We start from the raw sequence: 20,014 nt of genomic DNA, 5'->3' as shown, positions 1-20,014 counted from the left end.
GCACACAAACAAACCGTGGATGATGAACTGCGCATGTGTTTTTTAATTCTAATGTTTAAATGTTTGTGTATTAACTACTCCACTAACGCCAGAGTGTCTATAGGGGTTTACACTTAAGCGGCGAGGAGCTGTGTGTACAAAGAGATAGTTCTGTGATAAGCTCCGCGGGTGGCCGTAGTGCAATTTAATAGGCACTAGCTGACTGTTTAATTGGATTAAAGATAAGCGATAAAGTCGATGTTACTCCTTCTGTTCTATTTTCTCTATGTTCTAACGTTCAATGTTCTTTGTAGGCTTTGGAATTTATGCGATCTTTATTAAACCTTAGCTAGACTAGAAATCGTAGGGTGTCGTAGTTCGTGGATCAAAGAATCTTATGCATACTTAAACAGGCCGTATATGCAGGGACCAAGGTCTAGCATTTCTCAAAAAGTCTCAGTGTTTGGGGCCATTGTCTTTTGAAGCATTAGCAAACCAGTATGACGAATTCAATTTCCAATCAATTTGGTATAGTTTACTTGCATTCCAAACAACATTATTCAACATCAAATAAGTGCTTTACAGCAAAAACACTCAGACGTTTTCCTATTGCCTGCCATCACTTTTTTGCATGTTTACAATTGATCCCCACTATATGTCATGTTACCAACCTAGCGGAATGTGTCTGTTGTAATAAGTGTTAGATTGTCCACCTCTTGTGTAGCGTCGTAAAACATTGAATTGAAGCCCAATGGGCTTAAGCTCACCTCTTCAGTTTGCAAAATTATCATTGAAAAAGAGTGAAAGGAAACCCATGGGCTTCTTATCAAGATAGCATAGGCTTCTTTTCAAGATGTACAGTACATACACTGTACATGAATTTCAAAGAAACAAAATAAATTAAAAACATGCTTGGTATATATGATCGATCGAATAGTTTACATGATTTAATGCCAGTTCCAGACCTTACTGTGATAATTTATCAATTTTCTTGGAAAGTCTGAGATCAAAGCTTATAAATCCTGGTTTCCTTGATTTTGCTACACTGTTGCTAAAGTGTTTTCAGTGCAATCGTTGCACTGTGTAGCAGTCTCTGACGCAATCGAGAAGGTTTCACCTGAAAGCTGTCAGCGTTCTTGTAGCGATGAAGAGCTAGAGTACTGGCTTCATAATGATGAGCATTCTTTTGGGATGTGAAATGTTGATAACTTTCAGGATGATAACAAATTTTAAAGGAAATTAAATTGTCTGTAAATTTAGACATTTACAAAGTATAATTGGTACAGACATTGTTTCCTATAAAGCCTGGTTTCCTGTCTACGTAAAGGTCAGAATTTCTTACGTTTCATACGTTTCTTATCATTCTTACGACTCTTACGCAAAGTTGAAATAATGCCGATGTCAACGACATTTGCGTTGATCGTGTTGGGCTGCAGATAAACAAGCAATTTTCCCATTCCCATCGCTGCCTGTCCTTGTGTTTCAGCTGGAGGGCTGAAATACAAGTTACAATAGCGCACCATGTTTTGGATGAGACGTTTAAGCCGTTGGTCCCGTGTGCATTTGTGGCCTAGGTGCATGTTTAAGTACGCAGTACACTCTTCGGAAAAGAGTTGGGGATTTTCTCCCGTTGTACTGCCCAATCACAACCAGAAGGGACCCCACTGGAAATAAGTCTTCTTCTAGACTTTTTTGGGCTGTCCTTGGTGTTTACACCGAATAAATCCAATCCAGACAAGACACTAGGATGTTGTTCTTTATGGAGAACGAAAGGCCACGATGCGCATGCAACTTATAATTTTTATTGATGGTCAGTTTAGGTTATGGAAAAAAATGCTAGACACTTAGGCTATGCTCACACACAGCACCTAACGGTTAGCAAGATCCAGATAAATAACATACGCACTCACCCTTGCGTTCAAACAAAAAAACTCCGATCCAGATATCGATGATGATGAGATCACTGGCCAATAGTAAAGTAATAGTAAATGCGTACGTGTGGTTGGTTAATGATAGAAATGCACTCTACTTACAGTATTCAAAGCCTATCCAGATACTGGCAACGGTTAGTCCTAACCAATTAGCCATTCTCACATGGGTGCTAACGCGTGACTCCCGTTCCGGATACTGCAATAGGGCTTTAGTGTGAACCTAAAGTCCATACTACCTTAGACATACAGTATCATGGTTGTGGCTGAGGTGAGAACAATTTTGAAAATATAGCTCCTATGGACGTAAATGCATTAAAAATAAACTTATTTAGATGTTCCTAGGTAATTACACTCTTGTCGTATGCATGCTTATGCAGTAAAGAAATGCATGACTGTTAAATACATTTAACAATTAGCTGGCAGGACCGCGAAAAAAAAAAAAATTGTGTGACTTTCACGCTAAATGTGAGTCACTTGGCAGGTCTGAGTTCGGTATAAACAAATGAAGACAATATGAATGTGTTGAAGTTAAGTCACATTTTACTGTAAAAAAAAACTTACGTTCATCAAAAAGGTAATTATCAGTTAATGAATTTAGCTCATATAGGGCCTGTTTCTACTGGAAAGAAATAATCGATTAAAAATCGCTTTTTCGAAAAATCGCTTTTATTCTCGCAGTAGAAATGGGACCAGTTTGAAAAAAGCGATTAAAAAAAATCGATGAAAAACACGCAATGGATACCGTGTTTGAATGGCAAATAACCGATTTTGGCTGTGCAGCTTTTAGCTGCAACAGAAAAAAAGCGATTATCAGGTGAAATGTGACCTCCAGGTCCATCACTGCAAAGACTAGATCGTATTAGGCGCGAACTTTAAAAAAAATTAGTCCTTGTTCATGTCCTAGGCCACAAGCTAAAAACGTCAACAAACATGAGGAGTGACGAATTCGTTCTGTAATTTACTTTGTGGGGGGGGGGAGGATATTGGGCCTAGGACTCTCTGCTCATTTGGGCCTACCGTTGTCCTTGTTTGGTCGTCGTTCATAATTGTGCCGATGAGCACAGCCAAAAACATTTGCCTTCTCTCCCCACATAGTATCTTACTCCTCGTCATCATGACAGGAATGAAAAAGATACTATCCTATACCGTCACGAAAACCGATTTTCGAAAAGTAAAAAATGCAGTTGCAACGCCAGCAGGCTGTCTGGTACTCATTAAAAAAACGGTTTTAAAAAATCGATTATTTTGTGTTTATCAGTAGAAACACACCCATAGTTAACTCAAGGTACAAGTCTAGCTTGCAGGTTACTGTAGCATCTTTGGGGGTCAAAAGTTCAAGTTTAGTAGGCACATCATGAAATAATAAAGTGGGGGATGCATTTGATTAATGTAGTTGAAGGTGTTTTAATCCATTTCACTTTTAAAACTTGATCCAAGCAAAGTTGCATTATATCAAAGCAATGTCTGTGCCACAATAAGACTATGATACAGAATTTTTTTACTTGTCTATCATTAGGTTTCTAAACAAAACAGAATAATTCACTATAAAACATGTATCTGTGGCTTAGGTCTACCCTGGGCTACATGGATCAAACATTATTTTTACACTATCTAAATAATATTTTGCTTTCCTACCATTTCTTGCATTATTAGAACAAAACCATTTTTTATGTTGAACACAAAGAATACACGTTGTTTGCCATAGTGATTGATACCATAGTGATATTAAGATGCAATATAATTGAAACAGGTAAGGACTGCCGAGTGCAGTTTGCCGGTGGATTCAGATGCGTCAGACAGGCCAACACCCTCCTCTCGGCCATGACTGGTCTGACCAAAATAAGAAAATTTTTTTCTTGAGAAAATTTGGCCATGATACAAAATAAAATCTCACATTAAGGTGGCCCAAAATTACCCGGGTTTACCCCTCTGCGTCCCTGTCGCCTTCATCATCTCTTGTATATTGTTAGACGCTTTTATCAGACTGATAGTCCACCAGCCGTAAAAATCAATGCTTAGGGATCCTCTTCTCATTATATGTTTGTCATAGTTGTATTTTAAAGTATTTGATGTTAGTACTGGTGACTACGTAAAAAGAATGTTAACGAAAAATTGTATGCTTGGGGTGTGTCCACTTTTAGTATATACCCTCTTGTTTGATGTTGATATTAAGATTTATGGTATGGTGAAAATTTTGTACTATTATTTTATGTCACAGTTTCTTATAATAAAAATATTTCACAAGTAAAACAATCTACGATTTTTTCCTCAGGATAATTCCCAATGGAGCCCTACACCGTGTTCAACATGCTATTGTACGAATGGAGTCGTAGAGTGTAGTAATTCAACCTGTCTCAGCATTCAGTGCAACAGCGATGAGGTCCTACAGCTTGCTAGTGGTGATTGCTGTCCTAAGTGCGTGAAAGTTGGAAGTAAGTTTATTAATTAAGCTAATGAGGCATACTTCCATTTATTAATTTTAATGTTTGATGTTTACTCATGCAATAGTAATGTTATCTTAAAGTAATTAAACCTAATCAAGAATAATTAATGTCAATGAAGCTATTATATTCTACAATGTCCTGCCCTGTGTTAAAAAAAATAAAAAAAAATCTTGCTTCTGTTGTGTATATAAAAAAAAAAAAAAAATTAAAAAAAAATTAAAAAATAAAAAAAAAACGTTTTTCAATTTAAACTCTATTGCCGACCTTCACTAACAAATTTTATAATTTTTAAAATTAATTTAATAAACAGGAAATTCCATGATTTTTTCTATTGAATTTGTTTATGCTATTATAATTTTCAATTTTGTGCACAATTGTTAAAGATCTATAAAATTATATTAATTAAATTAACATTACTTAATAATAATTCATTATTTTGTTTGGTCTTACATTGTTTTCTTTGAGTTTACACACACTCTTTCTGGAACTTTATTTTCCAAAAGCGAAATTTTGAATCTTGAATTCAATTACACTCTCATTTTACAATTCATGATGCCTGGTTAGGATTTTCTTAAGTTGGTCTCATTAAAAATATTTCAATATAACAGTGATTAATGAACTTTCTAGCTTGTCTTGTTTTCTGTCCCCACCCAAACCTTACAAATCAGTCACTTCAATAAGTCGATGCAGAGCTAATCAATTCTCCGGGAAACGCTGCTTTAAAAAAAGCATTTTAACAGTTTGACTTTTTGGGTATTTAGCAAAATATTAAAATTGTTCCAAACATGGTGGTTGTGAGTCTCCTGTGTCGGTGATTCCAGACCTCTTATTGTGAAACATTTACCCATTCTTGGAGACCGTTGACACATAATCGTGGAATCTCTAGCGCCGTGTCTGCTTGTCATGTCATATCGCATGACAGCGAATGTGTTAAATGATGTAAGTACTCAAAAGTACAAAATATGTAATAAATAAAATATGTATTTTAGGTAATCAAATATTGTTTTGATTTTTTCTCCTCAGGACAATGTACATACTTAAATAAAGTCTATAGGCACGGTGAAAACTGGAGTCCAGCCAAATGTGCTAAATGCCAATGTAACGACGGCAGGGCTCAATGTTACGTTGCAGATTGCCTGCCAATCTCATGCCAGCAGGTAATTATCGTAACGAACGCGGAAACGTGACAGGAAAGATATTCCCTGTGAAAAAATATTTTCAGCATAAAGCTTTCTTTTTAATAAGTAATATGAAATTAAGTTAAGCTTGGAAATATCAGCTTATGAAAATCATAGTCTTAAAAAAAAATCTTTATCTTTTATGAGATGATCAATTTTTAAGACAGAAAAATCTATTCCTGCTATCCCCATCACCTAGCTTTTTAAATCTCTCAATCAGTTTGACCATCTATTTTGATATCATTCAACCCTCTTTTTATTCGCCTATTATCAACTTACAAGTCATCCCGACCCCTAGGGCAGTGAGAAGATTTTGAAAGTCTGCCAACGAATCAAGTAAACTCACTAAGGTGTTGCTGCTAGCCTATATGTATCTCTCATGTCTTCCACCTGTTCATCTTTATGTCAGTCAGGGATGCTTTAGGGAAAAGCTAGGCCACTTTTAAAAGATTGAAAGATTGATCTTTGTGATTCTTTGTCAATTGAACCTTTTTAAATGTTTTGTAGACTTGAGCTGTCATTGGCATCTTCTCAAATTTAACAACCATCCCAGAGTTCCCTTGTCATCTCCCATGGCGAGGTAGTAAGGACAAATTAAACACAGAATATTAAACTATAAGATTGCATGTGTTAACTGGAAAATTTATTAAATTGTTTGTAGGAGGCAGTGGTGGTGCCAGTGGGAGGGCATGAAGGGCATTTTCTCCCATCGGACAGGCCTGGAACCCCTGTCATCTGATGCCATGACGAGGTCGTCCTACCAAAAAACAATAATTTACTTATCAAAACGTTATTTTGATTGTTAATCCCTAATATTGTGGTCTAAAAGCACAATTAGGGCCATACTAAGCCAGGGATTTTTATTCTGGGACCCTGACCGAGGTACACTACTAGGAGGTACATGATTTCCTTTTGTAGTGTCTACCTATGGCTGTGATAGGTTGTGAAGTCCACTGATGACATAGTCCATTTTGCTATTTGGGGAATTTCCTTAATTTAATTGACTTAGTAATCTGGAAAATATAAACATTGCCATTACATCTTAAATAGCTACATTTTTTTTCATATCATTTTTGTCTGACATACGATCAAAGTACTGGATCTAGACATAATGACTAGTCAAAAAGCTTACTACTAATTTGGAGAAGGAATGGTCTGACCAAGATAAAAACATTTTTTCTTGAGAAAATTTGGCCAAAAAGGTATAAAAATGCGAACGATTTATGAACTTTAATGGATACTGAAATATAGAAAATAGAATGCTCTTAATTTCCTCGCAAATTAATATTTTCCACCTCTATATTTGAGTACTGTAAGCTGCGCTGTGACATCACTGCAAGTGCCTTAAGATCTGAATATTTTTGTTAAAATATTCCTGTCAAAATAAATGTTAAACTATTTTATGTATTAAGGCAAGACTCTCTTTATACCTTGGATTGGATTGGATTTATTCGGTGTAAACACCAAGGACAGCCCACGAAAGTCTTGAAGACAACTTATTTCCAGTGGGGTCCTTCTGGTTGTGATTGGGCAGTACACCGGGAGACAATCCTCTACTCTTTCGAAGATTTTTCTATGTTCTTTAACATGCAAATGGCCCATTAGTGCACTCAGGACTAACAGCATAAACGTCTCATCCGAAAGACAGTGCGCTATTGTAACTTGTATTAGAGCTCTCCAGTTGAAACACAAGGAGAGGCAGCGATGGGAATTGAAGCAGGGACCTAAGAGATCTCTAGGGTTCAGCACACACACAGTGGCTACCACCAGATTAGCCGACTGAACTAAGCTGCTAATCCTTGTTTAGCGAACCCACTGCCCGCCAATGATGATAATGTGGAACAAAAATAAAATTTTATTTTTGGCCAATTAACGTACGCCTGCTGCTGTCTTGAAATCTCCAAAAAGAAAATATTTATATTTCTTCCTAATTATATAAATTTAAAGCATTTAACTATCCCATTAAGTCTAAACTGTTTACATTCGCCATTAAAATTTAATTTTTATTTTCTCCTCCGTCTGAATGGTTTTGGCAAAGCTTGTTTGCTAAATGAGAAAACAAAATTTTATTTTTATTTTTTTTCCCACCCTTCTCTGACGATTTAAAAAAAATAAGTTTGTGAAACAAGGTATAAAAATAGTCTTACCTTATGTACTGTACCACTTTTAAAATAATGTTGAAAAGGTCAGAATATTGTTTGTCTTGCATTATAATTCCAAGATTGTTTTTTAGGATGGAGGATGGAGGGGGAGGGGAGGGGTGCCAGGCATGTCCAGGGCCCTGGGACAAAAAATGATAAGGTGTATTTGGGAAAAAACAAGAATCTAAACGACATTCACATGTTATTATCTCTAGGCAACTAATTACATAGAAAAATCCCAGAACCCCGCTCTTGGGGCCCGACAGATTCACTGCCCCACGGCTCTGATCATTTCATCCTATTTAACATTAAAATCATTATGCTTATTACTTGTCGTAAGTCCTAGAAAACAGACATACTTGGCAGTTAGTTCAATTGAATTTATGCATTTGAGTTGTAGCTGAACTTCTTGCTTGCCATTCAGTAGCAACCAAACAAGCAAACTCCATCACTAAAATAATAAACATTGCTTATATTAGATGAGGCGGAGCTTTTACTAGTTTATAAACACTGCCCACTACAGCTATTAACTAAACTAATTTATCAATCTTCTTGTCAGCAACAGTTGTTAATCTTACTACATTATCCTTTTTTGCCTTCAAAACATAATCCTATTTGGTTCAATTCAGTTTTCTAAAAAATGACCAAATTTTGAAACTGATTGAAGTTTTTTCGAAAATAATATTGGTATTTCGCGACATAAAGCTTTTGTAATTTCTGACTGCTTACGAAATTCACGAAAGTTTCTAGCACGTGAATGTTTCTGATATACATAGGCCTACTGTACAAAGGCAGGTGACGCATCCATATAAATCTTGAGGCTAGTTGCTTGTTTTTTGTACTTAAGCAAGGTGTTTACATCCTCATTGCTTCACTTAACGTAGAATTTGAATTGATGCCTGGTTTAGTTTAATGCTGCTATGCTGAATACGGCTACAACTTTAGAACCTTCAGTGGTGTAAAAAAGAAACCAGTGGCCCCTGGCAGCTGGGGCTGTGTAGTGTTCCAGTGGAGTATGAGGCAAATGTCCCATTTACGCAGGTGTTTTTCTGGGTTTAAGGATGTAATTTTAATTTATTTATTTATTTATTTATTCTGTCTTTCTACTGCATGCACTTTCAGTACTTGCGTACTGTTTTTCAAAGTGGTACAGTTACATAAAATAGAAAAGTTAAAAGAAAAGTAATTAAAAAAAGACATACATATATATAAATAGATATCATATATACAATAAAAGTGATTAAGAATTAAAAGAGTTTAAAAAAAATATAATAGACATGTCCATGAAATTTGTTGTTGTTTTGTGTTGAAGTTCATTCCACAAGTTTGTTGAGCGATACAAAAAAGTTCTCTTGCCTTGACAGTTATTCCATTATGGTTCAATAAGGTTATTATGAGATTGACTACGTGTACATTTTGAATGGGATTTGATATTAAATTTAAATTTAGATGATAAATAAGATGGCGCATACCTTTTTAAACATTTAAAAGTCATTAAGGCTAGCTATTTTAAGAGTATGGGTTGGAAGTAGGTATTTTATACGGGTGATGACACCAGTACGCTTAGACAAATTTGAAGATAATTTATTTATGTGGTCTTTCCAAGTTAGTACAGGATCAAAAGTTACACTTAAGTATTTAAAAGAATCAACTCTTTCAATAATATCACCATTTAAATTAAGTGAAATATCTTTAAATTTAGGAAGAATGTAGTTTGTTCCAAGTAACATTAATTTTGTTTTCTTATTATTAATAATTTATTTGTTTTCATTGAACCAGTCAGCTATTTTAGTCAAACAAGAATTGAGTTCTTGTTGTAGAGTGACTGGGTCAGATGAATTACAAAGTATAGTGGTGTCATCTGCATACATAACAACTTTACAGGACATTACATCAGGTAGAGAATTTACATAAATTAAAAATAGAAAGGGACCCAAAATAGATCCTTGTGGTACACCAATATTGAGTTTCATGAGATTAGACTGACTGGAGTTAATAAAAACCGCTTGTGATCTGTCATATGTATGATTTAAACCATTGTAGCTCAATATCATCAATTCCATAATAATGTAACTTTTTTATCAGTAGACCATGATCAACTGTATCAAATACTTTCTTGAGATCCAGAAATATAGCAGCAGTAGCTTTACTATTGTTAAATTTATTTAGTATGAAGTCGGACATATCTATTAGTGTTGTGTTAGTAGTTCTAATGGTTCTTTCTGAATCCTGATTGACATGAGTTGATTAGGTTGTTAGTAGTCAAATAATTATACCTTTAGTATAGGCACAGCTCCAGTAGACCCTATGTTGTATAAGATCCAATGTTTAGTTTCAAGTCCTATTTTTAGAAAGTGATTTAATTGTTTTTTGCTCATCTCCCATGGTACACATTTAGTTTTTAATGCTATTTAACATTAACTTTACATGGTCTCATTATAAAATGTTGTAGTGCTGAATGATTTATGAGAACCTGAGCATGACTAATGTTGAAAAATTCTTAAGTTGTTTCAAATATTTGCTGCCCTCGCAACCCAATTTCCTCCATTACTCTCTGTTATCTCTTAACAAGAGGTAAGTCTGAAGGGTCAACGAAGTCTGGGCATGGAGCGGTGCTGTAATTTTAGAGGAAGTTGAAAGTTGATCCATTGTTGATATGAAATGGATCATTTTGTGCCGGTCTCTGAAGATTACTGAAAATAGATAAATGATGCAGACTTAATGTGTCTGTGAGCTGCTTAATCACCATTAGTCTTATTTTTTGACCTACTTACTTGATCATTGTAGATACACTTCGGTACAATTGTTTACTGGTTGCCATATAAGCATTTATCATTGTTATTTATTATTTAATATTTATATATTTTTAGTCATTTTTTTGTTCTATAATTTATCCTATTATTTCTATGACTTATTTTATCTGTTTTTAAATTTATAATAGTTATACCTTTTTCATTATCCTATTTGTTAACAGAATATTCATCATCACCTACTAAGTTATCATTAACAATTATGTTTGTCATCATCATCATTTTGCCATCATCAATGTTAATTTTGTCATCTATTATAATCCCCATAATCATCATTGTTTTTATATCTCCTCCAATATCACTTTTTATGATTCTCATCGTTATCATCACTGTCATCTCCATCAATGCCGTAGCGAAGATTTTCAAACAGGGCGGGACTATATTAGGGTGGACCCACTTTACACATAAATTCAAATAATGTGGACCAGGTTTTAATAAAGTTGACCATTTTACTCAAAAATCTGAAATATCTGGACCCATTTTCTTAAAATTTTACCCATTTTAGGCTAAATATGAGAAATCTGAACCCTTTTTTCATAACGTGAACTCATTTATGCATGTAATTGCATAACTTGGACCCATTTAAAAAAAGTTGGACTCATTCCTTGTGGACCCATTAGAAAAATTGTGTGGGACTGTCCCAACTGTCCCAAAAGCTGGCTACGGCATTTTCTCCATTATCATCTTCATCATCATCATCATCATCATCATCATCATCAATCAATTTGACATTGGTAATGTTGGATTTTTGTTGTCATACATTTATTATATAAAATATTTTTATTTGATTTTAGGGTCAACTTATGGTAGTTCCTGATGGTCAATGTTGTCCAGAATGTCAAAGTCTGCCATGCCAGTTAGACAGTGCCCACTATCTAGATGGTGAAAATTGGCAGACGACTCCATGTAATTACTGCATATGTGAAGGAGGATTGATATCATGTGTGGAACTAGATTGTATTCAAAAACGCTGTGGTGTTGTAAGTCAAAAATGGTGGCACCCACCAACTGAGTATTTTCTTCCCATAGCATAGGCCTATCAAAATAACCTTAGTGGAAGTCATGTGGTACAGCCATAGATTTATAATAAGAATACTATGGAGTGTTAACTCCAATGCATTCGATGTTCCATAAAATGCAGAGGTGTGTAATGTACTCAACAATATGGCTGTCGTAGATTCAGTCAATCAACATACACTTAAGCATTGTTTATAATGGCGCCCTCAATCTAACATGGAAGTTTAAGTACAGGCTCTAGTTTCCTGTTAAAATTGAGCATCCTGGTGTAGTGAACACAATTTTGATTATTCATTCCTCAATGCTTTATTTTAAAATCAGTTGCTACACTTAGCCTCTTCCTAGCTAGGCTAGCTTAATATTTCAGAATTATTAATAATAATAATTAATTAAATAATATTAGACCGAAGTCTTATTTATGCATGTGTTCTGTATACTAAGCCTGCGGCCATCTTGTTGAGTAATGATACAGAACTCTGCATATACTTGTTGCATAGTTAGCAATCTAGTTGTTATAATACCTCTATTGATGCAGCGGTTGAATTTTGGACTTTACTTGCAGTCATGGGCTCGAGACCAAAGCTTGTCATACGGCTTATGGCGTTGGGCAGGATGCTTTGTCTACACTTGCCTCTCTTTACCCAAGAATATAATAGGAGATGAACGATTCAAAATGAAATTACAGTTGTAGTGCTGAACTACACGCATGACTAGGAATACTCACAGAGAACTGAGGAGGTTGCATGTTATGTATGATTGATGCTGTATCCAGCAACCAGGGGAAAAAAATTGCTGTGAGCAGTTCCCTTTTTATAACTGCACTATATACATTCTCTTAAATTAATAATAAGTAATACTCCAAGTTTATTATTTATTTGTCAATTTTAGAATGAACGGAAAATTGTACGAGATGGTGAATGCTGTGCAGACTGCGTATCAACAGAAGGTAAAGTATTTTGATTGTCAGAAATTATGAAAAAATATAATGGCTATTATGACAGATTTGATGACAGCATTGACATGACATTGAATTATAGTGACAATGACAATGATGACAATGAAAAACGTGATGGTGCTTAAAATGAAGAAGTGATGATTACAATCATTGTGGTATTTGAAAAGTCAAAAGCAGTATTAAGAATTTATACAATATGGAATTTCAAAGCACTACAGATGATAATGAATATGGTAAGTCATAATACTTTTAGAGGTGGTGATGGAAATAACTGATGTAAAAAAATGAGGCCAGACAGAAACATTCAGTAAAGCTTCAAATTAGGTCACTGAAACTAATATCAAACTATCTCTTATACTTAATGTGCTTAATATCATACAGTAACTAATAGAGAGAAATAATTTCCCTATTTTTTACATATTTGGGAATGTTTTATTAAAATCCTTCTTTTGGGGAAGAAGGCCCAATAAGAAAGTATAATACATACTCCAAGTATTGAAATGCACACCATCGTGTTGAGATTCAATATTTTGACATTAATTACGTCATCATCAGGAATGAAAAAATTATCCATATTAGCAAGCTTATATGCACTAGTACCAAAAGTGTTTAACCAATCAAAACATTACCTATAGTAGGTGACATAGCAGTGATTTAAACAAAAGATCAAAGCATTCTTAGTCCACCGATCAAAGCCAACAATTAAAGCTCCTTTGGAGCTCTGAGCCCATTGTTAAGCAAAGGGTGAAGTCTACATATAGCAAACACTTCTTTGAACAATAGGATAAACCAGTTTCGGGAGCTGTCAATAATGTTAGTACTAGAAAATATCAGAGATCCCAAGTTGGAAAAGCAAAAAATAAGGAGATTTTTTTGTGAAGCGATTGCCTCCTGTAGTGACGCGCTGCGATGCCTTACAACGTGCTACGCAATATGAAAGTGTTACACAAAAAGAAGGAAACAAAGTTCAAAATTCTCGCGGCAAAAACTTGGGGCCGGGCGCCATCCACCCATCCATCCATGTGATTTCTGATTTCGTTCATTTGTTGAAATTTATTTCCTCTACTGACAGCCATCTCATTGATTGAGGTCGGCGCTGATGCAAAAGATCGTAACATGGAGGTTAAACAAGGCGAGTCTACCACAGATCAAGGCTTAGCCTTGCCATGGAGCTGTTATTTAGATAAACAACTTAAATAAACAACTCCCTGGTCTAGCTTTAATGACATTTATATGGCTGAGTCAGTGCCTTATATTGGATGGCTTTAAGATAATAAATTTTGTTTCATTGCTCTATCATCGTGGAAATTACATTTTTTGTGGAATTTTCAGGATATTTTAAAACAGGAGAAAATTAATAAAAATCGGGAGGGCGGGAGACGGCCTGAAAAAACGGGAGAAACCCGCGATTTTCGGGAGACTTGGGATCTCTGAAATATTAAACCAAATTTATTACTTACATTACAGACAACATTATCATTTTCAAGTATACCCTATAAGCCTAAAACATATTGGAATGCCTCACAGGCCCAATAACATAGACATCATCTTACAAGTGATATTTAGGTAATAGTTTAATAAAATTCTCTTTTTCTGATAAGAAAGCATACTGAAAGTTTAATAATATAGATATTATATCTTGCAATTTGCAGTTGTGAATAGTTTATTAAAATTCCCCATGCTTAAGGGAACTGACTGATAATTTGGTAAGGCTGAATTCCATGTCTTAAAAATACCTTGTATATGATATTGAGAAATGGTTTATTAAAACATCCCTTCCTTAGGCAGCAGTTGACAGACTGTGTAGGGAAAAACCAATACTATGCCCTACAAACATCCTATATGACATTTAGGAATGGTTGATAAAACCCTTCCTTAGGCAGCTAACTGACAGACAGTGTAGGAAAGAACCAATATCATGCCCTACATGTGTCCTGCATATGACATGGGAATGGTTGATAAATATAGTCCTTCCTTAGGCAGCAAATGAGAGACAGTGTAGGAAAGACATCTTGCGTATGACATTTGGGAATGGTTGATTAATATACTCCTTCCTTGGGCTGCAAATGGTGGACATGATGCTGTGATTCACGTCCCAATGAGACATGAAATGATGAAAAGGAGAAAAGCTAGGTTATCTTGGAGACGTGCTTTATCCTCAGTTGGTGCGTTGAATCATGAAGTCTGAGTGTGTTTAGTTTTATTATAAGTGAATGCTTTTCGCTGTATTTGATGATGAATGATTGTGAATGCTCAGGGATAATTATTATGAGTGATATTAGTAGTATTTTGAGTATAAAAAAATGGCTTTTCTTTAAATGTCTAAGTTTTTGTTTGTTTTTAATAATTTGTTTCTTTATCATCATCGTTGTCGTCGTCATTATCATCATCATCGGCAGCAGCATTGTCATTCTCATCATCATCATTATTATCAATCGAATGGCTGAGCAGTTAAGGCAGGGGCATTGCAACCTACCGCCACAATATCAGTGCTTGTTCAAACGCCACGCTCGCCTATGGTTCTGGTAGTAGAATAAGTCTGTTCGGATAAGGACCCAGCGTACACAATGGCTTGTTTGCACGTCTATAAAGAACCCAGTACATCATTCGAGACAAGTAGGGGATACACCGATGTACTGGTACAGACAGTCGGTGTGGTGGACGACGGGAGTTGCTGGTATCTGGTTACCGGGTAGCACAGACATGAAGGGACTCATAGGGGCGAAGGAAGTTATTGATCGAGTTTCTAGTCCACATATCAAGTACCATGAGCATCTTGTTTGATGGATACTGGTGCTATACAAATCTACACTAGTATTGTTATTGTTATCAGCATGGTTATCATATTCTCCAAAATCATCATTACATGCACCATCACCACAACCAACACCAACATTGTCATCGTCGTCATCATAAGACCATCAGCAACATCGTTATCATCATCGTTATCTTCAACATTGTCCTTACCATCATCGTCATCATCATCACATTATCTTTACTAATGTTCTCTTCAATTGTTCTGATTGTCAATTTTGTATTGTCTCATCCTTATGATGTGTCAGAGTTGTAAATAAAAAATATATATTCCATCATTACCTAAAATAACCTGAATGTTTTGTGTTCTTGCAGATTATTGTGAATATGATCAAACTATTAAGTACCATGGTGAGGTATGGAATGTATCATCTTGCCAGTATTGTATATGTACTCGAGGAAACATAGATTGCTATAAGACTGACTGTGATCGCATCTTATGTAGAGAGGTATGTCCTTTTAAATTTTTATAATATATATGTGTATGCCTATGTCAGGGGCGGATCTAGAGATGCCCAAAGAGGTGGCTCGAATTGGGGGCCGAAAGTGGGGCCGATCTTAAGGGATCCAGGGGCATTTCCCCGTGAAATTTTCTAGACACCTGAAAATAACCTCTGAGGCATTTTGGGTGATCATTTTTTTATTCTTTTTTTTGTTTTTACTTTCCATACTTTCCAACAGGGGGGCAGGGCCGTGCCGCCCCTTCCCCCTCCCTCTAAATCTTCCCCTGTAATCTTCCCCTGCAAGTAGTGCACAACTAGGTATACTCCCCAGGGAGCAGAGAAGGTTGCACTCTGTGTGTTGGTTTGCCATTGTATGTTATCCAATGATGAGGGTAATATTAATAATGCTCAGCGACTTTGATCATATAATTTGGAATTGGCACTATATAATTATTATTATTATTATTGTTATTATTATTATTATTATTATATATGTTGAAACTTGCGGTACACCACGTAAGTAGTTCTGAAAAGAACTGTTGTAGTTGAGAAAGTCTCATTATTATTATTATTATTATTATTATTATTATTGTTGATATTATTATTGTCATTATTGTTATTATTATTGTCATTATTATTGTTATTATTATTGTTATTGTTGTTATTATTATTATTATTATTATTATTATTATTATTATTATTATTATTATTATTATATATATGTAAATAAACAGGGTAGCCATCCCAAAATAGTTTAGCAATCAATAATTAAAGGGTTGGTCACTAAATTGTTAATTGAAATTTTTTTTAAGATAATATATATTTTCATCAGTTTAATTTTAATGTCTGACATTTCAAGTGAAATATGTGAGGTCTCACTACAAAATGAGTCTCATGGTTAGAAATTCAAAAATTGAGTTTATATTATATTTAAGTAGATCACATTATAAGCTTTCATTTGGTCTTTGAATGGCTTCCCTACTATAAGTAAATCCAGAGATGTGAGCATTTAAAGTTTAGGTGTATAAGAACCACGTTTTGAGAAAATCAGCCTCAAAGATAAACTAACCTGTCCAAATAATACGACTAGAATTACAGAATATGTGCAGAGAACACTGTTTTGGCAAGAAAATTCACTTACAAAGTATACAATCATAAAATATAAGTACCAAGTTATTCAAAAAACATTAAAATCAAAATTTTGTTAAAATGTTGACTTTGGCCTGTTTTGGTGAATATCTCAATATGCTTTCACCAACGATGCGTCTCATTTCGCAGTGAGACCTCACATATGCTGTTAACCATCAAACCCTTATTTTGGTTAGTAAAATTGTTACACAGGCCTATAATCCATATTTAAGGTATCAAATAATATATTAATTATTAATATTATTTAATATTTATTAAAGCTTGAAAAACTGTATTTTTAAACAACATCCAAGTACTCTGATGTCCTCTGTAGTTAAAAAAAAAAAAAAGAAATATGTTAAAAAAAAGACCCCATTTTTTGTGCTTTGGGAGAGCTTAATACAGATTTTTTTCCCATGCTACTATCATCTATTCCTCCATGTTGCTACTATTGTGATAATTACCATCATCATTTTATCTTTGTTCTTATTGTCATCATAAATGTTATTCTCATTTATATTAAATAGGGTCAGGTATTAAATCACCGTGCTGGTCGTTGCTGTCCAGAGTGCAGCGAGCCAGATGGCATTTGCTTCTTTTCGGGAATCTCATACTCTGTAAGTGATTAGGGCAACAGGGCTTCTTTTTTGTTTATTACACAACATATATTTTTTTTAGAATAACCTTATGACTTGATTAGGCCCTTTCATAAGATTAAAATTTAAAAAAAAAACATTTATGAAAGATATAACAATTTTTTTAAATAATTCAAATATAAATTCAATTCAATTATAATTTTTTATCATTTGCCTCTTTGTACATGAAAATATAAACATAAAAAAATTATTATGTGGTACCTGAGTTTTGAATTGTAAACAAGATTATTATTAATTTCTGTAAATCTACCTTGCATATTAAAATAGAAGATTTAGAGTAATAATAAAATTGTTCCATTCAGGATGCAAACATAAATCAAATCAAAGTTTATTTTTACTTTTGAACGTAAGAATTTATAGAAAATTCACTTTGTGAAAAAATATTCAGAAATATATTGCAAGAAATGAATACAGAAAATCAACCATAAATGAATGCAGAAAACGATACAAAATGATTTTTTGAATGAAAGCTGCAAATACTTAGTTTAGATGATTACAAATAAAAGTCTGTCTTAGACATTAACACATTTATTAATGATGTTCTGTATGTCATTAATTTTAAAAATAATTATTATAAATAGTTATTATACTTACAATTAAAAATTGAATATCAAATTTTCCCCATCAATTAATAGACAGTTGAATAATACATTTGCTGTATTTTTAAATAATTTAAAAAAAACATTTATTAACAGTAGAAAAATTATATTGTTGTTAAACAACATCTGTCCATATTTGAATATATGTGCAAGTTATTAACTTACAATTAAAAATTAAATGAGATCATATGTTCCCCATTAATTAATTATTATTTAAATAATAATACATTTGCTGTATATTTCACAGAATAATGATTTGTGGCAGTTAGATGAATGTAGCATTTGTAGCTGTGTACAGGGAGAGGTGCTTTGTTACCTGCCTGATTGTCCCCCATGTGAACTAGGGACAGTTCCTGTCCCTGTACCTGGCCAATGTTGTCATCGGTGTGAACCAAGTGAGTTGATTGCTTTTATGACATCTTTTGATGAAAGATGACAGACGCACTAATCAACACCATATAAACACCTTTGTGTTTAGAAAAAAATAAACATGTTCTGATAGATAAATCCAAGAGTCCATATCAACTTGGCCTTATAATAGCTTAGTTGTTTGGGCACCAGAATCATAATCAGAGAGTCTTGGATTAAAATTCCAATGGAAACTGTTATCAGTCCTTTTTTCTGAATATATAGTTTTGTGTTTTATATGTGTAATGAAATAAGGATGATCATCTAATAATATTGTTAATAATTTTGGAATTAAATTTACTTTTACCAACACCCTATGATTATAACATTAATACCACATAATGTTATAAAATAGTTAAGTTTATTTATTGCTTAATTGTTCTGTTAAACAAAAATTCTTGTCAATTATTTTCAAGCTGTTATTTCTTTCAGGAACCTTTCATTGATTTTTTTAATTTGATTTGATTATAATTACAAACAAATCTTAAAATATATATAACATTTTTTCATCCAAATAAGTACACAGAAAAAAAACAGTTCATCTCACATGCTTATGCATTTACAATAAGCCCACAGTCTTCCGTCTGCTGCCATTTTAAAAATGTAAACATCCTTCAATTTCCAGTGCTTCAAATGGCTGTGTTGCATCTTGTAGCATTTATGTATGTGTTACTATTGGAATGCACTTTAAATGTGACAACCTTTGACATTTTTTGGCTGACTGAAATTCAAAATACAAATTGCTTTCTACTTTGCATATTTTATGCACGTTTTTAATTATAGTTCCATTAAAAATTAGATACAATATTTTCCAAGTTAAAAAATGAACTATTTCTATTCACACAGATATTTTTGCTATTGGGTAATTTAAAGACTTTTGTAGTTAAATGTCTGTAAATGTGGCTGTTTACTTGATCATTTTAAACTAGCAAATCAGTGTTTTAATTGAATATTTGAGGTTTTCTATATTTTAGCACAAACACACAGTATATTATTATGAGTTAAGCAGTGTAATGATGGCAATACAATATACAAATACAACATGGTTTAAGGGTAAGTAGTAAATTCTACTTACCAAGGTGTTGATTTGCACTGCCTTCCAAACAGTGGTCTGAATCTGAATATATACTGACAGAGGACCCCACTTGGGTATATGCGTCATTGTGCGTCATTGATTTGCAAATATTATAGGTGCTATTAATTACTAAAGATATATTTATTAAAAGTATATATCTGACTGGTTAATAATTTTGAAATTGCCAAAAAGGTATATAATTTGATTGGTTCTTCAAGAGGGGCTCCAACGACTGATGTTGAGGCAGCATCACTTGTACTAATGCATATTAGCAGAAACACCTCATAACTTTTATGTAACAACAGCGTCAGTTTCAGCCTAGTGCCTCAGTTCTACTTAGACTGCGACAGAAAATGACACAAGTCAGGAAGTGGTAACCCCTCACCAAAAAAACAACCTTCTTTTTCCTTTCTACTTCTATATATATATATATATA

General features: G+C 33.9%; 1 protein-coding gene across 1 annotated transcript in view; it reads left to right on the top strand.

Moving 5' to 3' along the window:
• The window catches only part of LOC117117629 (extracellular matrix protein FRAS1-like), a gene marked incomplete in the record, with an annotated part of 121,841 nt that overhangs the window by 10,938 nt on the left and 90,889 nt on the right, over positions 1–20,014 (top strand). Inside the window, 7 exon segments of the mRNA XM_033261997.1 lie at positions 4,183–4,342; positions 5,378–5,511; positions 11,278–11,463; positions 12,389–12,446; positions 15,585–15,718; positions 17,368–17,457; positions 18,343–18,490. Coding sequence (XP_033117888.1) covers positions 4,183–4,342; positions 5,378–5,511; positions 11,278–11,463; positions 12,389–12,446; positions 15,585–15,718; positions 17,368–17,457; positions 18,343–18,490 — 910 coding nt within the window.

This window comes from Anneissia japonica, unplaced genomic scaffold, assembly GCF_011630105.1.
Source record: "Anneissia japonica isolate Jap-2015-1 unplaced genomic scaffold, ASM1163010v1 scaffold3334_len1275209_cov185, whole genome shotgun sequence".
NCBI classification, from domain to species: Eukaryota; Metazoa; Echinodermata; class Crinoidea; order Comatulida; family Comatulidae; genus Anneissia; species Anneissia japonica.
This window is presented reverse-complemented; position numbering and strand designations above follow the sequence as displayed.